Source organism: Anser cygnoides, chromosome 12 (genome assembly GCF_040182565.1).
Source record: "Anser cygnoides isolate HZ-2024a breed goose chromosome 12, Taihu_goose_T2T_genome, whole genome shotgun sequence".
Lineage (NCBI taxonomy): Eukaryota > Metazoa > Chordata > Aves > Anseriformes > Anatidae > Anser > Anser cygnoides.
The window spans coordinates 13,660,455-13,680,151 of record NC_089884.1 but is presented as its reverse complement, the minus strand read 5'-3'; the positions used below and the strand labels follow the sequence as shown (position 1 = coordinate 13,680,151).

At 43.8% G+C, this 19,697-nt stretch overlaps 1 protein-coding gene across 2 annotated transcripts; it reads right to left on the bottom strand.

The window, feature by feature from the left end:
* Positions 1–823: 823 nt before the first annotated feature.
* On the bottom strand, positions 824–19,362 carry BBS2 (Bardet-Biedl syndrome 2). Of its 2 annotated transcripts, XM_048078597.2 has the most exons (17): positions 19,157–19,362; positions 18,855–19,082; positions 17,898–18,023; positions 17,561–17,623; positions 14,513–14,590; positions 12,068–12,172; positions 11,078–11,164; positions 9,646–9,781; positions 8,144–8,283; positions 7,237–7,381; positions 6,231–6,402; positions 5,092–5,221; positions 4,032–4,163; positions 3,367–3,504; positions 2,777–2,889; positions 1,933–2,081; positions 824–1,280 (listed from the first exon to the last, which is right to left on the bottom strand). In XM_048078597.2, the coding sequence occupies exons 1-17, from the start codon at positions 19,271–19,273 to the stop codon at positions 1,174–1,176; spliced, it is 2,166 nt and encodes a 721-aa protein (XP_047934554.2). In that variant the 5' UTR covers positions 19,274–19,362; the 3' UTR covers positions 824–1,173. The 2 variants fall into 2 exon arrangements, with proteins under 2 accessions (XP_047934554.2, XP_047934555.2); XM_048078598.2 differs by lacking the exon at positions 18,855–19,082.
* Positions 19,363–19,697: the final 335 nt, after the last annotated feature.

Here is a 19,697-nt window from a genome sequence, read left to right as displayed (position 1 = left end):
GAGCAGGAACACTGGCACCCAGGCGCCATCCTGTTCAGGGTATTTTTAGCTTCTAGTAGGAATTTGTTTTGGCAAAGGTTCTGAAATATCTTTATATCTAAACTACAGTTCTACTGTAGTATTTTAATCCAATTTAAGAGATCCCACACAGTAATAAACAGTTTTGAGCCACGGGCCAAGAGATTTTTCAATACCTTCTTTTGATCCCATTATGTACTGCTACCTCTTTATAAGTATGCAACAAGCTTGGGTGTGTAGTTTGTTTTCCTCATTCCTGAAATACACCCTTACCCACCTCAGTATCTGCAGTTTCATCCAGCAGTAGCAGGGAACAAGCAGCTGGAAGCACAACTTCCTGCAATCTGGGTGTGGGGAGAGCATCAAATATGAAACCGACCACTTCCTACCTTCCTATCCTGGAACTGGACAGCTTTCAAAGATCACCTGGCTTAAAAGCCAGCAAGAAGATGTTTTCCTTTTGGTGCTTCTAGTGCAGTGGACTGCAATTTACCCAGGAAGCAGCACATCCCTGCAATGAAACCAGGGGTTCTCTAACACAGAATAACTCTATATGGGAGCATAAGCCAGTAGCTGACAACAGAAGTTGGAGGCAAGTTCCAACAACTCAATTCCAAAGCTAGCAGGCTTATGGTCCTGCATTTCAGTCTGACTTCACGTTCACCTCCAGGTTCTTAAACCACAATGCAAATACGGTAGTAGACATATCCCCAGCTTGGTGTATGCAGAAACCAGAGAACTGCTTCATTTTCCAGCAAATAACTTAGCTGTACACAAGTCCCCAACTAAATCACAACAAAAGCAGTCAAACCAGTCTATGTTTTAATGGTAAAGACTGATGCCGTAACTACAAAATATATTAAAATACATAAATAAGATCCTGTAACAAAAATTAGTGTTTCAAGGTTATACCTCTGCCTTACGTAAATACCACATCTGCACTTAAACTCTGATGCTCTCTTCAAGAAGCTTCCTGTCCTTTGGCCTGCATAAATAACACTTCTTGCTTGATGGCTTAACTAAAATCCTACCTTTGCAATTACTCCACTCTACAGTGGAGCAGGGAACTGAATGAAATGCTTGTCATTTTTGGTCCAGTACCTGCCTACTGCATGGAAACATCACCACTACACAATTGCTGTTCCTCTACTCGTTTTAAGAAGATGCTGTCCCCACACGCATTATCCTGAACAGCACATTAAAGTTGTTGCTTCTTATTGCATCCCGACAAGCAGTGATCACTTGTGTTTTAGGTTTGCCAACTGTGAATAGAAAAAAAAAGAAAAAACAGTTCAGTTACTGAGTAAAAAAAAAAAGGTACAAATATTTATAAAGCTCAAAATGTAGGGGGTTCTTTCAAAAATTTTTACACAAACAGCAAAGTGCCACCTTGCCTTTTTCTTAATATATAACTAAAATCCTTTCTTTAAAGAATTTTCCATAGCCGTATTACAGGGCAGCTTAAAGGACTTGTTGAAAGGGGAATGCTATAAATACAAAAAAAAAAAAAAACTCCTTCTCCAAAGACCTACAGAACTAGTAATCATATAAACAGCCTTGCTTAAGTTGATAGCTTTCTTCCTTTTTTTTAAACTAGGTTATAAATGAAGAACTTAAACACTACTTTAAAACTGTTTTTAAAATTGTGTTCAACAAAACTAGTGATTTCTATACCTGAAAACTGCTTTGAACTGTTCTTTCCAAAATATTGTGATCCCAGATTATATTGGACACTCACAGCTCATTGTCACAGGCAATCGGCTAGGCCTGAGCAATGAAAGGTTACTTCCACCAATTTAGCTTCAGGGCAAGCAGCCTGAAGCCACTTAAGCAAACCAGGTGGCCTCCGAGATGCATCTTATCTGCCTCAGTGGGATCCAAGACTCCCTGTGCCCTCCAAATACACATACTTACCACGTAACCGGCCTGCCCTCTGGATTGCTTGGTTCACGGCTTTCAGATTATTCAACAGCTCAGTGTGATTGTTGCAACGAATTTTGTATTGATTTATTAAATCTCTGTTAAGATCATACAGCTCGATGTACCGTGTTTTCATGTTTTTCCTGGGGGAACAATCAGCACAGTTAGTTGAATCTCTGGGGACAAGAAAATAATTCCTGGTCTGTCAATATAAAGGTGTAACAACGCATGGTTGTGATGGCTGCCACCGTTACCCCCATGGCTGCAGCTACAAGACAACAGACTTGTCTAGACGTGTTGGTTAACCTCATTATTTAACTGAAAAGGAAGTCTATTTTTGTAGTTACGTTTTCCGAACAGGAGATGCCATGTTCCCCAGTGAAAGTGACACTGCTCCGCAGTAGTTCAGACCTCTTTACTGTCACCCTTCACAGTCAAGGCAGGAAATTAGCAGAACACAGAAGTCAGTGTGAAGGGACTGGCACTTTGAATTTATTTCCTGGTGTTCTCAGAGGTTCACGCACCACAGACAGCTTTTAATTCCTTCTTCCCTTAATGTGTCTTTTCTAATATATCATCTTCTCAAGGTCAACTCTTCCTGCCTGCTCCACGCTAATCCCCTAACCCTGCCCTTTTGCCTTCCCAGGCTGGTTCTCCACCTAAAGAACAAGACAAGGCTCAAAAACAGTTCATGGGGGAGCAGCCAAGGTACCAACTCTGCATGAAGAATTGTAACTGGACATCCCCCACATCACACAAACGCTTTTGTGCTTTTCTTTGCCTGAAAAGCAAAGACTGGCTGTTCTAACCCAACCCACGCAAAACGGCAACTGCTCACATGTCTCCCAGGAGTCGCGCATCTTCTGCCTGAACCAGCATGCTGCGGATGAGGTTGGAGTGCTCAGCCATGTCAGCAGTGAGCCTCTGATTCACTGAGTGGTGCTCGTCCACCTGTCCAAGGCAAACATTCCTGAGAAAAGGCCCCCTGGTATTCTGGGCATACAGGTACACCTCAACCCAGTGTAAGAGGAAGCAACGTCCCACCTTAACCTACCTGCACCCCTAGCACCATCCTCCTTCCCCTAACCCCTGGCTGCCAGAGCAGTACCTTGTCCCACAGAAAGAAGTGCTCTGCAAAGATGCAGACCTTATGCCCTGACCCAAACCCACAGCTGTCTTCCAGACTACATATTTACATTATTCTAAACGTTCATCTGCTGGGGACCAAGACCCTGTTCCATACAACAAAGAATAAACAGAAGACTGAGGGAACCCCTTTGTCCTTTACACAGAATGCACAGCATGCCACTGCTGGCTGATTTACACCAAGAAGATTAAGCAGCTTAGAGATCCTCAGCTTTTCCTCTCACACAAATGTCCCCAGCGACTGCTTAGCTACCATTTTAAAAATGCCCAATGCTTCCTCACCTTGACCAACACTTTCCTCAGCTCCTCAAAGTACGCAGGGAAATCTGCTTCCACCTGCAGATCTTCAATTGCCAGAAAGGAGGCCATTGACTGGATAATGTCACCAGCTAAATCAATATCATCCGTGCTAATTGAAATCTGTCAGAAAGGACAAGAAAGCACTTAAAGGCTCTTCCATGTCAAAATATCTCCCGAAACTGCTCAGCAGGACTGCCTCTAGAACAGATATCAAGGCTCAAAGCAGTTCACTCTAAGAGGCAAGACTGATCCAAGAATAAGCTTTAAGGCTTGCTGGAGATAAGGAGACACCAATTTCAAAGGGGCTTTTATTTAGGCTTGGGGAAAAAAGGAATTTGTGAATACAAGGCCACTGCCGGAGTTACGGGCAGCCCCTGGGCCTCAAATTGTGGCTTCCCACTCTGTGTGGGAACAAATACCTTCCTACAGATCTGTAGGCTAAACAATTTGCTTTGTTGAGTGGCAATGGAATTTTACCCACTAAGAGTAGCACAGACTCAAAAGTTGCCAAAATCATCCCTGGAACTTGAGTACTTCCTCTGTCTGTTCAGTCCTCCTACATTTTTACAGCCTCCTCTTGGCACCACCTTTAAGTTTCGCTGGTGTATAAGTACATGGCTGTTCCCCTTGTCTGTGAAGTTACTCACCTCTCCGCCAGACTTGATTTTGATGAAGAGCTGACCTGCATTACGAAGGGAAGTGAAGCAAACCTGAAAGGGAGCACTCTGAAACTCTGCATCCTCCAGCAGCAAGAAGCTCTGGTTCAGCCACATAACAATCTTGCAAAAAAATAAAATGAAGAACGAAGAACATCGGCCATCACCTGTGCAGAAAGTCTAGAGAGCCATGCAATGCCCCTACGTGTGCACAGGGCAGCAGGGCTCTGTTCAGGGTATCTTGGGAATTTCATTCACTAAGTTTAATCTGCTAAATGCATGTCATGAACTTGTTAGGATGGGGACAGTTGGCTCCCTGCTCCTAAGCTGAATATTTGTAAGAAAATTATATCTGACAGTGTAAAACCACAGCTCAAGGTCAAAGCATAAGACCAGGCCTGGAGACATAAGAAAGCTAGGAAGCAAGCCGGTTCTACTACAAGAATTTAAAGGAAAGTGTGTTTCATCTTGTTTTTTTTTTTTTGTTGTTGTTGTTTTGTTTTGTTTTGTTTTTTTCTTTGGCTACTTAATGCAGGAAAGGTGACACAAATATAGCAAAGCCTCACCGATATGAGGGAAATGACCAGCTCTGATCACTACCATCCCACAGTTCAGATCTTTCAGAACCAAAAGTACAGCACCACTGCTCAGCTGCTAGGTATGTGAGCCATTACCTGGGCACTGCACTGCCTTTATCCTGTTCTCTATTTATAAAATTCATCACTCACTACAGGGTTCCTGCCACTGGCATTCTATCAGTCATCACAGAGCAAACAAGATAACATCTGAAATACCTCATGATCTCAGGTCATTAGTTCCTGCGGCTGCAGGAATTCCTGAAGCTGGGAATGTCTCAAGTGAGGCATTTTTTAAAAAACAAAAAACTACCAAGTCAAGCTGTAACATACAGACTGCAAAGGCTAGAAACGCAGTCCACTGCGTAATAATCTTTGCTCTTGGAAATCTCAAGCTAACTGCAAACTCTCCACTTGCTATGAAAAGCACCATCAGTAAACAGGACTAGAAATTAGGAAGCAGAGCAGAAACTCACCCTCTGCGGCCTCTCATTCATTGTACAGTTAACAAAGCTCAGCGGCTCCGTGGCTGAGTCCGGGCTGCTCAGGGCATACATGGAGAAGCGGGGAAGCTGTCTCGTCAGCTCAAAGACATGGAACTGTGTGCTGGAAGCAATCGAAAGGGAAAATACAGAGACAGTTACAAACATAACAGTGATTCACCTATTTGCAAGGGCTCCTGGTTCTTTTTTACCTGGGTATTAACATCAGCAGCAATGTAACCAACTGCTTACTGCTGGATAGCAGCTGGAAACAGTAGAAATTGGAAATTCCAGGGTTATCGCATCTCTTTACGAGGTTGAATGATTCCTTCCTATTGCTTTCATTTTCCATAATCCTTCCAATGAAATATATTCTTTAGGCTTACACATTTAAGATTCCATTATGTGACTGGGTATTTTATGAGCAGCCTTGCTGAACTATTAAAAGCAGTAATAAAGACAAACAGAGGAAACAAAAAAAGGGAATTTAGTTCCTTCTGTTCTTCTGCAGTGCTTGGCCAGCACTCAAAACACACCTCCCTGTTTAGGGAAAGGATGCTGCTTCCTGGGACGCCGCCAGTTCTGGCAGATGTGAGCAGGGAGAAAGTTGGGTTTTTTTAAAGTATATATGAAGAGGAAAGTGGAAAAGCGTTGTCTTGAAATCAGGCATATGCTGCTTTCTACTTGCCCCAAAGTCAAATGGATACAGGGTTACTTTGTAGCTTGAAAGACAACACAGTGCCTCGAGGTTTGCCCAAGTATTATGGTACGAGCTGCCACCATTCAGGCCCCTGCAGCAGCAAACCCTTAGAGCAGGCAGTCTGGATACAGCCTCTGCCTCTCGTGGCTCCCTCCAGAGACCCACAAGAAAGCACGCTTGGAGAAGAAACGCTCGCTGTTCCCTAAAGGCAGAGCCAGAGCACAGCCGGTCCCAGTAACTGACTGGAGCAGAGCTCAGCATAACAGTATTTTTAGGAAAGTATTCGAACTCGCCTTCCACTAACAAGAGAAGTGAGGCATCAGGGAATTAACGGTGCAATTCCCATGGGACAAGTATGAAGCCACATCACTGGTGCTTCCTGTCACACACACTTAGCTCCGGAGACCAGCAGAGTTCACAACACAAACCTCACCTGTTCCTGTAACCCACGAAGGCTTTGATGTGCAAATCCACAGGGACATCTTTGGGTGGAGTAAGGGGAACCCGAACACAACCTGAGAGGTTCTGGAGACTGGGGTGTACCACGTGGCTCTCTCCTTCAAATATGCCTTCAGCAAAGATCAGCACAGCACGGATGATTGTGTCTTAGCAACGAGAAGAAAAATTAGTTTCTAAATTAACAGCCGTCCTCTTGAAAAAAAAAAAAAACACTTTTTTTCAGAACTAAGCACAGGCAATTTCTTACACCCCTCCTCTAAATTGTTAACATATCGCAGATGACCATCACTACCACATCTGGATCTGACCGTGTCCTCAGCATACCTGGTGCTAGGTGAATAGGCTGTTTTGGGGTAGTTCCTGTCCTGCAGCTGAAATCCAGCTGCATTCATGCAACACCCTCATGAGCATGGTTGTAGGGACTTAACTGAACAGCAAGTGAGCTCAGTGCAAAGCTGCTGTGGTAGTCTCTGCATTCCTTACACTGTTTACCTATGTACCAGGTAATCGACCCATAGACAAACAAGACTGTCCACTAATTTTTGGAACAGATTTTTTAATGTTTTTTTGGTCAGCTGGTTTTTGTTTGCTTTTTATAACAAAAATTTTATTACAGAAGTGTATCCCTCTATACTGACCACTGCACTCGCTCTTTCACAGTGGAATAGCACGGTGCTCCTTTTTAATGTTTACAGTCAACATAAGGAATGTTGCAGGGATCACCAAAACTAATTTCATCCAAGTTAAATGTTAATTGCCTTGGAAAACAAAACACAAGTAGTAAATTCCAGCAAACTCCTCCCCCTTCCCCAGACCCATCAAAGGAGCACAGCTGATTCAAAACTGTGAAAGGAGAGCAACCACAAAGGGGAAATTACAGACAATAAAGGGGAGACAGGCAAATCATCAGCTAAATATAACTAAATGTTTGCATGAATTTACATGGAAATAAATGCCAATGGTTGCAGGTTACCACTCACCATTTGTGGTGGAAATACACAGCTCCACGTGGGCAGACTGGCTGTCAGAGCCCAGATTAACTGACAGGGAGGTCTGGAGTTGGGTATTTGCTGGAATCACACCCCTCTGCCCATCAGCTTCCTTCAGTTGAGTGTTCTGTTCAGCCTGTTCCAAAACACATACCCTTCAGTATCAGAATTTCAAGATTCTCATTCAAGCAACCTAGAAAACATCTGTATCACTTCTCTTTTCTTGCAGGAGAAGGCTGCAATACAGCAATTCCCAGACACCTCCCGTATTTATGAACAGAAGCTGGATTAGGCACGAAGCTGTGGACACTTGTGCTCACTTGCTCAAGTGCTTCGTTGTTGATGGAGCTCAGCTCTGCACCCAAACCTCCATTCAGAAAAGCACTTTACATATATTTAACTTTAAGCAAAACTCCATGCTTTTGCTACGGTGGTTATTTACTTTTCAAACATAAGCCTGCTCTTTCCTCAAACTATTTTTCAAAGCCCTGTAATTCTGCACCTTCCCCATCAAGCCACAAGCGCGCTGCCTGTGTACCTTGGCAGTGCTCTCACACAATCCTCTCCGACTCCCCAGTTGGCTTATGCATGGAAAATTACAATTTTCAGCCATAAGCTGATGCGCGGGGCTGAACAAAACCCAGCTCCAAACCCAACTGCTCCAGTGAGCTGATGAGGCAAGGAGCACGTTACTTATTACAGAAAGAAAAGCAAGTTCTGAACTTGCACAAGGCGCGAGCCAGACACGCAAGCAGGAATCCCAGGCAGACAATCTCACTGCTGATTGCAGGTTACAGCTCTGACTTGTCCAGGCTGCCCCACGACCTCCTCTCAGATTACAACAGATTTATAGCAATGGGAAGACAGGTTTTAGCCCTACACATTGTTTAAATAGTACCTTGGCGTTTTCCTCATAATTTCTTAATTCCAGGAGCAGATTTTGTTTCTTTTGGCTAAGTTCTCGGATCAGGTCCTGCTCAGCACTTGTATCCATCAGGTTTCCTTTCATCTCCTCACCTCCTGGCAGATAGCCCCGGACTGCACAGAAACAAAACACACAGAAAAATCTGACACCTGTAAAGAATATGCTGCCCAACTGTGTAACCCCAGTAAAAAGTTGTAGGAACACAGAAAAACACATTCAGGGTGCACAATGCCCTCCGATAAAAGGGCTTGCTTTATTATTTGCAGGTCAATCATTCTTTTTAGATGAGAGCAAGCCAGAAAATACACTGATACACAGAAAAACAATGTTCTCAATCCTACAATTGACCTCGTGTGAAAGGAAGCCAGTCCCAAACAGAACTCTAATGACAAGCATTGTGAGAATGAAGAGGCTTGCCCATACAGTGTTTATTTTTGTATTACAATTTAGTAATTATTAATATTATTTACTATTACTATTTAGGAGTGCCTTTTTTATTAATTAGTTTTTGTTTATTCTTTATTTTTAGCCCTGCCTAAAGGGATCCCCACTGTGCCAAGGTTTATGACAGGTACATCAGAAGAGCATGATCATGTTCCGTGATATTAACCTACACAGCTCTGCTAGGTTACTGCATACAACATCCCCCTTCCGTAAGCCTGGGAAAAGGGTTTAAATGCTGAAGCCAAAGTCCAGCACTTCCCAGCAGCCTGTGATTAAGAGAGACAGAAAAACACTGCGCTATTTAACAAGGACAGGCTTTTGTTCCAGTGGGTTGTGCCAGACCTGTTTGTCTCAGGTCAGTGAAGCCAAGCAGTTGGATAATCACACCAGTGCCTTTCCTGGAGCCATCATGTATGCCTGTAAATTCATGCTGAACTTATTTAAATAACCTACAATCGTATCTGTTTCCAGTCACAGTAACCAGGTCTCACTGCCTGAAAGTCTGGTGGGACAAATCCACCGGTTCTACAGTCTCAGAAGAGCATTTTCCAGGAAACGAAGGGCTGTTGACATCCAAAATTTCTAACACAATTAACCACTCATCTTTTGAACAAAACCAAAATGCACACACCTTAAGCTCTCTAACCCCCTTTATCCACTGTTAAGCAACCCAAGAATTATCACATATTGCCCACATATTGATTTTTCATAATGTTGCCTGAAAAATCGTGGTCTTTACTGAGCATGTTCCTCTTTGCATTATTAGGAAGGGACATTTTCTATTAGGCAAACAAATTTTGATGGCTTCTTGGATCATAATGAAATGCACACTGATTATCACAGAGAAGGTGATATTCAAAATCCTGTTTGCAGATAGCCTAACACAAAATTCCCTTAACTTCTCACAAAGCAAAGGGAATTTGGCACACAAAAATGCCTGTGGAACCGAAACAATGGTTGGGTAATCTGAGATGACGTGATATGCCTGATATCACCGTGTGTTAAATTAGTATCCTGAACAACGCTCTTACCTTCACCATCAACTGAACAGCAGATTAACTGGGTGCTCCCGTCCATCCTGTAATCCCCCTCCACCACACCTGCTATCGAGGAGGCAAAGTTGTCCTTAAAGATGACCTCCCCCGTTCGGTCACTGCGCGCATCAACCTGGAACAGCAAAGAGTTCCAAGACACAGCATGAACAAATACGCTAGCTCCAAAATAAATGCCACGCCATACTCTGGGTTGTTAACTGAAAGCCAGCTCCACTCATGGAACTGCAGATGGATGAACCTGCAGTTCTGCTGATCAGAATACTCCAGATGAAAAATGTGTTATCAAATGACCTCTAGACAGACTCAGCCAGAAGGGACTGCTCTTCAGAGATGCTTTCCAAAGCTACAAACAACAGGAAGAAAAAAAGTTGTCCGCAAGTCTGTACGGGGAAGGTTGTGCACATGTAGATGCACCAACGATGGGACTAAACTGTAAACCTTAATGCAGTATTTACAGTCTCTTATTTGCTGTCCTTGACTGATGAACTACCTTTATGCACATGTCACAACCTTTAGTTATCTTTCAAGAGAGAGGGATGGAGAGGGGAGCTCAGGTCTGAGCAGTGTGTCTCTTCCAAAGCATGGGACCAACATTACTCTTTCTAGGAGCTAGGGACTGTTTCAGACCAACAAGCAGGGTAGAGACTGCCAGTTGAAAAGAACAGAAAAAGGAGTACAGCAAGGAGAGGTTCTCTCTTTAATGATGTTATACACCTAATCCAACATAAATTACAACATATCTGGGCTCTAGACTGCCAGCTTGATATGAAGTTAATTAAATTCCTCCAGGCTAATGAGAGTAATGAGAGGTGCTACGAAAGAAGCACAGATTTACCAAAAAAAAATGTGCAAGCTGTGTCCAAGAGAGATTTGGCAGCTAGAACAGTCATTTCTGGCACAGGGAAATACCAAGCAACAGGCTTAAGAGACTAGACTGAGCTGTATAGCATGCCTTTACATAGGATTAAATAATACTTTGATGGATTTACTCTAATCCTGCCACAGTCAAGACCGACGCCGTTCTCCTCTTACATAACCACTCCTTTTTTCCCCTGTAGTTTGAGAACGTTCAGGGTACACGGCAGATTATTAGCATGCGCCCAAGACACAGCCGAAAAGAGACACTTGAGATCTGTAGGATGTGGCATATGATCTCTGCTACTATAGAAACAACTTGCCACACCTTAGCAATTGACTCTGAAGCAAGCAGAGGAACATTTTCTCTGACTGATCTTGCATTTGGCACAGGATTCGCCAGACAAAGTAGGTTTACAATCATAATTCTTCAGCGCTCACTTTTCAACAGTCTTTTAATATTTTGTCTGTTCTACTTCAGAAAATTGAACAGCCTTGTTAAAACACAGCTTCCAGATTTACACCTCCTCATTTTCCCCCCTTATGAGCTCACCTTCCCATTGGACCAGCCAGTGATCAGCTCGCACACACCATCGGAGTTGAGGTCAAACGCATGTATGCTCATTGCGTGGTTCTTAGACTGAGGACAGAAAACAAAGAACAAACTACAATGGGGTATGTTCTCTAATTTGCACATGCTTGATACATGCAAGACACTGAAGAATGAGTCCACAGAAAGGAACAGAAAAACGTCTCTTAAAAGGAAGTTACGGCATCACTATCTGCAAGATCACACACATCTTTGAAATCTTTGCTCTTTCATTGTGAATCTAGTCCACTGCTCTCAAAGAGCCTGATTTTTCCCTTGAATAATTTTCATCCAAGCAGATGATTAGAATTCAGAAAGTATAAAAAAACAGATTTTATAGAAAAAAATATCAGTTTCAACATTTTCCTAAAATGAGACCACTGAGGAAAGCCATTAACCTCTTCCTGCCACCTCCCAAGGAATCCTTATTGCTATTGAATAGGCTCTTCTAATCTGTGCTATATTAAGAATATTAAAATGAAAGCTCTTCCCAATAGTGATTTGCTACAGCAGCTAGTTGCTTTTGATGTAGAAAAATTAGCTTTGAACATATACAATGCAAGATGAATTCAGTCTTTGAAAAAGAGTTTATTGATTCAACAATGCAGCCAGAGGCATTTTCTAACAAATAGTTCACATTTCACTGTTGCATCTCTGTTCCTTAAGTGACCCTGCAAAGCTGAAGCATCCCCAGATGTATGGTTTTACCAGTGCTGTTAAAGCCATCATCAGTAGTCCCAAAAGTGCTGAAGGAACTGATACGTTACTAATTTTGCATGCATCTATAAAAATGGGTAGATTTTCTAAAGACGAAGTTACATTAATTGCTATGCTCAGAAGAAAATTTCAAATTCTTCTGAGGAGTTTTGGTGTTACCAGAACGACCAGAGATTAGCCACCGAATCCTCAGGAGAATTCAAACTTTATGTGATGACATCCCAGCACTGGACTAACCTTAATCCTCCAGTAGCGGGCTGTCTTGTCGTAAACTCCGACCGTCCCGTTAGAAAGAGCGTAGCCAAAGCGACTGCCGTACATGGGGCTAAGTGCTGTAACAGTCTTGTGGGGGAAAGGGAGAGGGGGAGAGAGAGAAAAAAAATACATGCATCAGGCAGGACACATCTACTTCAGCATCTTCAAGTACTAGAGAACAGACTATACGCCATCTCTATCACATGAACTGTACATTAATTGAAATTTAATTGTAAGTCTACTGTACGGAGCACTAAATATTGAAATAACTATTTTTAAAACTCAGTTTAACATGACCAAAGGCCTTGTAGGATTTCCCCACACAAGCTGCATTGCCAATGTTAACATACAATTCAGCAAAAATTGCAGAATTGCCCTCAAACTGTCTTTGATCAAATATTTACTACCACAATCAGCAGCCCAACTGCTCACAGGATTCCTGTGGTCATCAGTGCTAATACATTGCCACTGAAAACCTGTTCCACGCACACAACACTCCTTAAATCTTCAGGACCTGAGGATGCCAAGGAGTTCAACACGACACGGGCTGGGAAAGCCCTAGAGATATTGGTAGAAAACCTTTGCCTAAGATTAGCAAGATAAAAATTAACAGCTCCCACAGTCGGAGTTTTTCAGGAAGACAATTACAACAGCAGGCTAGGTATTACCTGAATAAGCAACAGCTCCAGGAAAAGACCTGAGAGCCATAACCCAGATCATTTCTCCCTCCTTTTGAGAACCATTACCTCACAGTTCTTCACTGAGCAAGGTCTCTCAGTGCTTGGACACACAGCCTTTTTCCATGCACAAACACTAGAGATTTTAATGTTGGGAGGAACAAGCACAAGAGTCTGTCTGGTCTCCCATACAAGGTAGCTCATGAGATTTCCTTAAAATTAAATCCTTCCTGAACTCCAGAACTTCTCTAGAAACCAGACCTTCTTGCTGTGAAGAGTCCCAGTGAAACCGAATCCACCCCTGCCTCTGCTTAAGTCACAGAGAAGGTGACAATCATCCCCACCGTTTAGCATGTGCACCTGAGTGTCTGCTTTCAGGCTACAGCCACTCCACATTGCTATGCATGGTGTCCTTAATCAGAGCCCTTGGCAACAATTCAGTCTTACAGGCGGGTGTCTGCAGACAGTCATGAAAGCAACATGTAAGCTGCACTAAGCTCAGCTGACTGTGCTCCTGGATTTTTTGCTACAGAGCATGGTTTCCAAACCCGTCACCATTCCCTCCCATGGACCTTCTCCAAAGCCTTTCCCAAGCAACAGCAGCCTCCAAATTGTGAGCACCCTGCGAGGACAGAAGACCCCAGCAACAGACAAAAAGTCACAGAGGTAGCAATACTCTCTGTACGCCCAAAGCGTGCATTTATAAATTCAAGAATCAGCCTTTGTGATCTCATTTTCATCAAAAGAAGCAATTAAACACAGAAAATACAAACTATTTGAATCTTCGAAGATGTGCACAATGTGCAAAGCCACCGTCTCCTGAACTTGCCTTCCTAAAAGGAAAGGTTTATGTGCAGCTGTGCCCTTTCAAATTAGAACAATAAGACTGTAACAGGCCTCCTAAGGCTCTACAGGTGTGAATTTGAAACAACTCTACTGTAGATCTGGAAGCAAACCATACATGAGAGTGATGGACTATTCACTTCCCCTTCACTGGAAATCCCAACATGACTCTGGATTGGTTATTGCACAGATGGTGGGATGTATTCTATGTTATGCCCAGTTCTAATTCTATCTATATTAACAGCTCCTTTTCCTGGAACACTGCCCTCCTTCATCTTTAAGAGCTCTTTCTAAGTCGTTTAATAGCTAACTAAGCCTTTTAGTCCTAACTCTGGCAACAAGGAGCCCTCAGATCTTCGAGGACAAAGGTTGTACTCCAGGCACTACAAAAGTGCAGCCCTCTTTGTGCAGCCAGTGTACGACCAACTGCAATACTAACCTCCAGTTTTGCCTGGGTGGTCCCCTTGTACCCAGCCACATACCGTGTGGAAACACACAGGGACAAGTTGTCCCATCCTGATTGTGTCAACACTTTTGAGGAAAACAGTAGCAGAAGACGTCCTGCTGCTCAGGAGGCACTAAGAGCTTTGGTCAGTGGGCTCCTTCCCGGAACCACAATCACCTTTGGACAGGGCCCTGCTTTTCAGTCAGACAACAGTTACTTTCCTTAGTCTGGTTAAAGGTTTGTAAACAAATAAAAAAGCAAGAAACCCCGTGCAAATGTTATTAAAGATGTTGTTAAACCCTAACTTTTGCAATGCTAGCAGCATAGATACTGTGCCAAATCGTTAAGTAACTATTTAACTACACAATACATTTGAACCAGAGTAACAAGAAAAGCTTTATAGTACACAACATTTTCAACTTCATCCATAATTATAATAAACATTAGCTAGAAGTGATTTACCTCTGTTTCTGACATTTCTGCCACGATCTCATCTTCTTTAAATACTCGGATATCAAAATCTTCAGAGCCAACGAGAAGCTACAAAAATAATGAAATCTACCTTAAAAATGCTTAATCGAGGCAAGGAAATAAAAAACACAGACTGTTGTACAGAGAAAGCAAATAAATATTCCAAGTCCAGCGATGGAGGGGTTTCAACAGCAATAGGAAATGCTGCCAGCAGAACAAAGGGCACCCTCTGTCAAGACAAGCTTTCAGAAGTCCCCGATTGATCGAGTACCAGTCACGCTTTTTTGGCAAGTTGGACTCTACGAAAGCATACTGAAACATCTGGGGTAGGAATGAGAAAAGATACTTTGGAGCATCAGGGCTATGCTCTTTTCTTGCTGTTATAATTTGTAACTACAATTATACACACCAAAATACTGCATTGCCTGTGCTGGAGCAGGGGGCGTACAGCTCAGTTCTGACTTACTACAAACAGCCGGAAAACCTTTCACTGACCAGCCAGCCCTCATGTAAATGCTCAAACCCAATGAATCCAAGTAACCATCACTGCCTCTCCTACAAACGGTGGCTGCCACTACCACAAAGCAAGGGCAAACTGGGATTTAGCTTGATGTAAATGATTACACAAATAGGACATCAGCAGTCAGTCAGGTCTTCTGCATTCTCATTCCTTATCATCTCTGTATTTATTAGCTCGTTTCCTACTTCCTAGGTTTGAGCAGGTAGAAGGTATTAACTGAAAAGGAGGTCTCATGGAATAGCACTTTCTAAGGATGGTGGCAAGCCATGACTTCTGTTTTACAAGTTGAAAAAGCAAGGAACAGTTCTGCACCCATATAAACAATGACAGAAACTGAATTATAAATCCAAGTTTAAAACTCGGTAGTGCCTTTCCCCACTGGAACCAATGAGCCTTCCGTCTTTACTTGGCCAAACGGATGCAAACACATATTGAAGTTGGATTTAAAAAAAAAAATAAGCAAGACTTTTCTTCTTCCAAGGTGAAGGTGCTTCGAATTACGACAAACTAAATTACACAAGCCTAAGCTTACTGTAGCTATTGAAATAATTTATCGCAAATAAAATTCTATGTGGTAGAGATTTCTTGACAAGCCATGACTCCACCATCTAGCAGCAACCAGCTAAATGCACAGAAAGCCAAATCAGTTACTGGTAACCCTGCGTCCCATAAAGGTGCTTAGAAGATGCTTTACTAATTTGATTTTATTGAAGTTGTCCACCTCGGTGACTTTCATCCCCCTGGACTCAAACGTGAAAAAGCAAGGAAAAACTCCCCCTCTGGCCCCCAAGTCTCTGACACTGTTTACTTTCTCACATCTTGCCAATCTAACACCCTAAGACAGTGACTCGAACGAATCAGTTTTGTTAGCTATTAAACGACAGAAGTCTAGTCACACAGGTTTAAAATTCGGTCTATTTTAAATGTAGACGTATTTTCACTGGGGGAAGAACAGAAATGAAGCTAGCACACTGACTTATCAGACAAAACAAACCAACAAAAAAAATCAACAGGTGTTTTTGTGCATTTTCTCAGTATTTCAGTTGTAAACCAGATGCAGTTTCACATAAACCACAGCTTAAAAAAAAAATCATATAGACAATTAAGAGTAAAAAGAACCCAAAAAATCTCATAAAACGCATGCTGGGCTAACTGGCCATGTAAGTTGGTTGGTTAAGGCATCCAACCCTGCCTAGCTCAAAGCAGCAACAGATTACACCAACTGCTGAGAATGAACCTTTGTCAAGCAGAAAAAAAGAACAAAAAAAGCACTTAGAAGCCCAAGTGCAAAACATTTACAGATAGTGCCACAGATCAGTTTTCCTGTTTTCTCACAGAAGGCAAGAACCTTTATCCACGGCCTCTGCTTTCTATAATCATCATCCGTTCTATAACCATTTCTTTAAAATGCCCTAAAAGAAGCTGTGCTGAAATTGACTGTAAAACCTGCAAGATTTTCTGTTTCCTGAAGATCCCAATCAAACAAAGGGTCTGCACCAGCACAGCAGCTATAAGAAACACCAAAGATGTAGCGGCCATTTACATGTCACTATAAACATGACATAGTTCAAGGAAACATCACAAATGAGGATTTTCTGGGAATTCAAGAGAAGATCTTAAATTAATTCTGATTAAAACTGGAAGATGACAAAAGTAAGTAGTTTTAGTGTGGTGACTTAACAGATTATTTATTTGCATCTGAAGCATACTAGGAAGCTATTCGTTTTTCTTTAAAATTTATGTTTATACCCATGATCCTTCAATTCACACAGGATGGAAGAATATTTACAAAAACAGAAAATGCCACCCAAATTCACAATGTCATCCATTCATTGCAGTCTGTGTGATTAGAACAGCAGCTGTTTCCTATCATTTGTCTCACATCCTATCAGCAAGATGCATGCCACTATTTTCATTTTAAATCCAAAAAGTAAGGAACATACTATTTCCTCACATCACTGTGGAGAAGAAACAGGGAGAATGGAGGCAAAGACAGACTCTGTGATTTTGGCAATCACAAGTGAAGTGCTTCACAGCACAGCTTTTTAAGGGCTCACTTTCACGTGTAAGATGCTTGCAAGTTGTACCTCTGCCACTTAAAAAAATATTTATAAACATATTCAAAAAATATGACTGAAACAGATGCCTTGCAACTGATGATCAGAGACATTTCATTGTATTTCCCCTGTATTTCTGGTGTGGTTCAAAAAAACATGAGAGAAGTTTCCATTGCAGCTGGCCATCTATCCACCAAGGCAAGGCAGCAATACTGTGAAGCCCCCAAACATGCCTCGTTTCACACATTCCAAGTAGTGCCAGAGAGCAGGGCTGCTCCCTGTATGTGGATTGAGCAATGGTGCCTGGTTCTGCCAGACTGGAGCCTGAAAAAGGGACAGCTTCCCCACAGGGATCACTTTCACTGGTAATATGTCAGTTGTATTTGATAATTCACTTTTTTTTCCTACCACTGTAAGACCACGATAACAGCTGAATTCACGTGTAAGTGGTTACAAACAAACCTCCGTTTTGCCATCACCATCAAAGTCGCACAGTGCTAATGAACGAACGTTGTCTCCAGTAACCTAAAACGAGAAAGACCATCTTCAACACTGACAGCTGTCAGAAGCTACATTTTTTCTCATCTCAGCTGCAATGAGCGCAGTCAAGTACTTGAGTAACATCTGAATGCACTAAATACATGGTCAAACACACGCAGTTTAAGCTCGGAAATAAATTAAGAAAGATCTTCTCTGTTCAACAACCAAATTAACATATATATTAAAAAAAAATCCATAGCAATTAGTGCCACCAAACGAATCTTTTAACAATATCAAAGGCTTTTATGTGTAGCCCTACCGTCCAAAAAAGGTCATTTCCTTCGTAATCAAAGCCCTGCAGGGCACAGTTTCCACCAATAATAGCAAGTGGAGATGCAATATCTCCCAGCTTTCCAAGAACTATTGCATTGGCTCCATCTGAAACCTACAGAGAAACATTAAAGGGAAACAAAACAAAACAAATAATGTGACATCACAGCACACAAATTAAAAACGCTTCCAATGTTACCACATTTGTCTCCTTTCTAGCAGTGCCAGGCTTGCAATGGAACCTGGGTGTGTTCCCCTTCCACTTTGTGGATGCAGGTACAGCGGGGTTGTCATATGGCAAGACAAAACTGACAACCACCATTTCTGAAAGGGGCTAATGATAAACCATACACGAAGTCGGGCCCACTGGCTAATTAGGGAAGTTATAAAGCCAAGAATTAAGGTGTTTTGACTAGTTATGCATGTGTTGACAATTAACCTTTTACTATGAACTGAGAAGTTGTGCTGTCATGTAAATCCAAGACCTCTTCAAGTTGTTCCTTATGTTTTCTGATTCCTTGCTAAAACCCACAATTCCTGTCACTACCCATGACCTGGGCAGATTAGGGTGAAAAAATGAGCTCAGCTGAGCTCTAGACACCTAGTAGAATTTCTAAGTTTTGCCTTGCTAGGTTGATGTGTTACGAAAACGTGCTCTCCCTCACACACACGTGGGTACGCATCCTATTAATGCTTTGCTCTCTCTCACGCGTACGTGGGTACACATCCTATTAACGCTTTGTTCCCCCTCACACATACCCATCCTATTAATGCTTTATTTTTTGAAATATTCCTGATAGTCTAACGGGAAGGGGTTCTGAATACAGCAATATAGGGAACGCCAAGGCCAGAAGCACAACTAACTGACGCTATGCGCAAAGCGTGACCTGCAGAACGCCAGGACGGCCCTGCGGAGGCACCGGGGGAAGGCAGAAAGCTAACTCGCCTCTCTGTAAAACAAGTCCGAGTTGTTGTACACATCGTACGCCAGCAGGCTGGTGGCGGTGCCCACCAGCAGGCAGTCGGCGGCCGGCTGCGGGCGCAGCGGCCCGGCGCTCAGGCAGGAGATGCCCTGGTTGATGTTGAGGAGCGAGACGGCGGCGTCCTGGCTGCTCGGCACCATGCGGCTCGGGCCGGGCCGCTGGCCGTGGCCGTGCGGGCTGTGGACGAAGACCTGCGGGGAGCGGGGGGCAGCGCGCCGTGAGGGAGCGCCCGGCGCCGCCCCGCGCCCCGCCGCCCCGCCGTTACCTTGCCCGCCTGGGTGGCGGCCGCCAGGCACGGGTGGGTCCCGTCGAAGCGGCCCAGCGCCACGGTGCGGGGCAGGATCTTGTGGCTCAGCTTCAGCGTGAACACGGGCACCAGCATGGCGGCGGCGGCGGGACGGGGACCGGCACCGGGACCGGCACCGCGCGGCCTAGGCCTGGGCCTGGCGCCGCCCGCGCACGGCGCCGCGTCACGGGGCGGAGCGGGCAGGGGAGGCGGGGGGGCTGTGAGGGGCCGGGGGGCTGCTGGAGGGGTAGGGGGGCAGTTAGGGGCTGGGGGGCAATTGGGGGAGCGGTTAGAGAGGTGGGGGGCAGTTAGAGAGGTGGGGGGGCAGTTGGATTGGTGAGGGGGCAGTTAGGTGGGGGGCAGTTAGAGAGGTGGGGGGACAGTTTTGGGGGTGCAGGGGCAGCTGAGGGGGCAGGAGGAGGCAGCTGGCCAAGCAGGGGGGCAGTTGTGGGACTCAGGGGGGCCAGAGGGGGCAGCTGGGGGGCTGGAGGGGCAGCCATGGGTCTGGGGGCAGTTGGCA

What these genes read in the sequence shown, in the direction of transcription:
- BBS2 (XM_048078597.2), bottom strand. Translation starts at nt 19,273, where the DNA reads ATGCTGGTGCCCGTGTTCACGCTGAAGCTGAGCCACAAGATCCTGCCC. An exon ending in GTGTATTTCCACCACAAATG is followed by an intron (nt 6,403 to 7,236) that starts GTGAGTGGTAAC and finishes CTCGTTGCTAAG; the next exon opens with ACACAATCATCCGTGCTGTG. An exon ending in TGAGGAAAGTGTTGGTCAAG is followed by an intron (nt 2,890 to 3,366) that starts GTGAGGAAGCAT and finishes TGCCTTGGACAG; the next exon opens with GTGGACGAGCACCACTCAGT.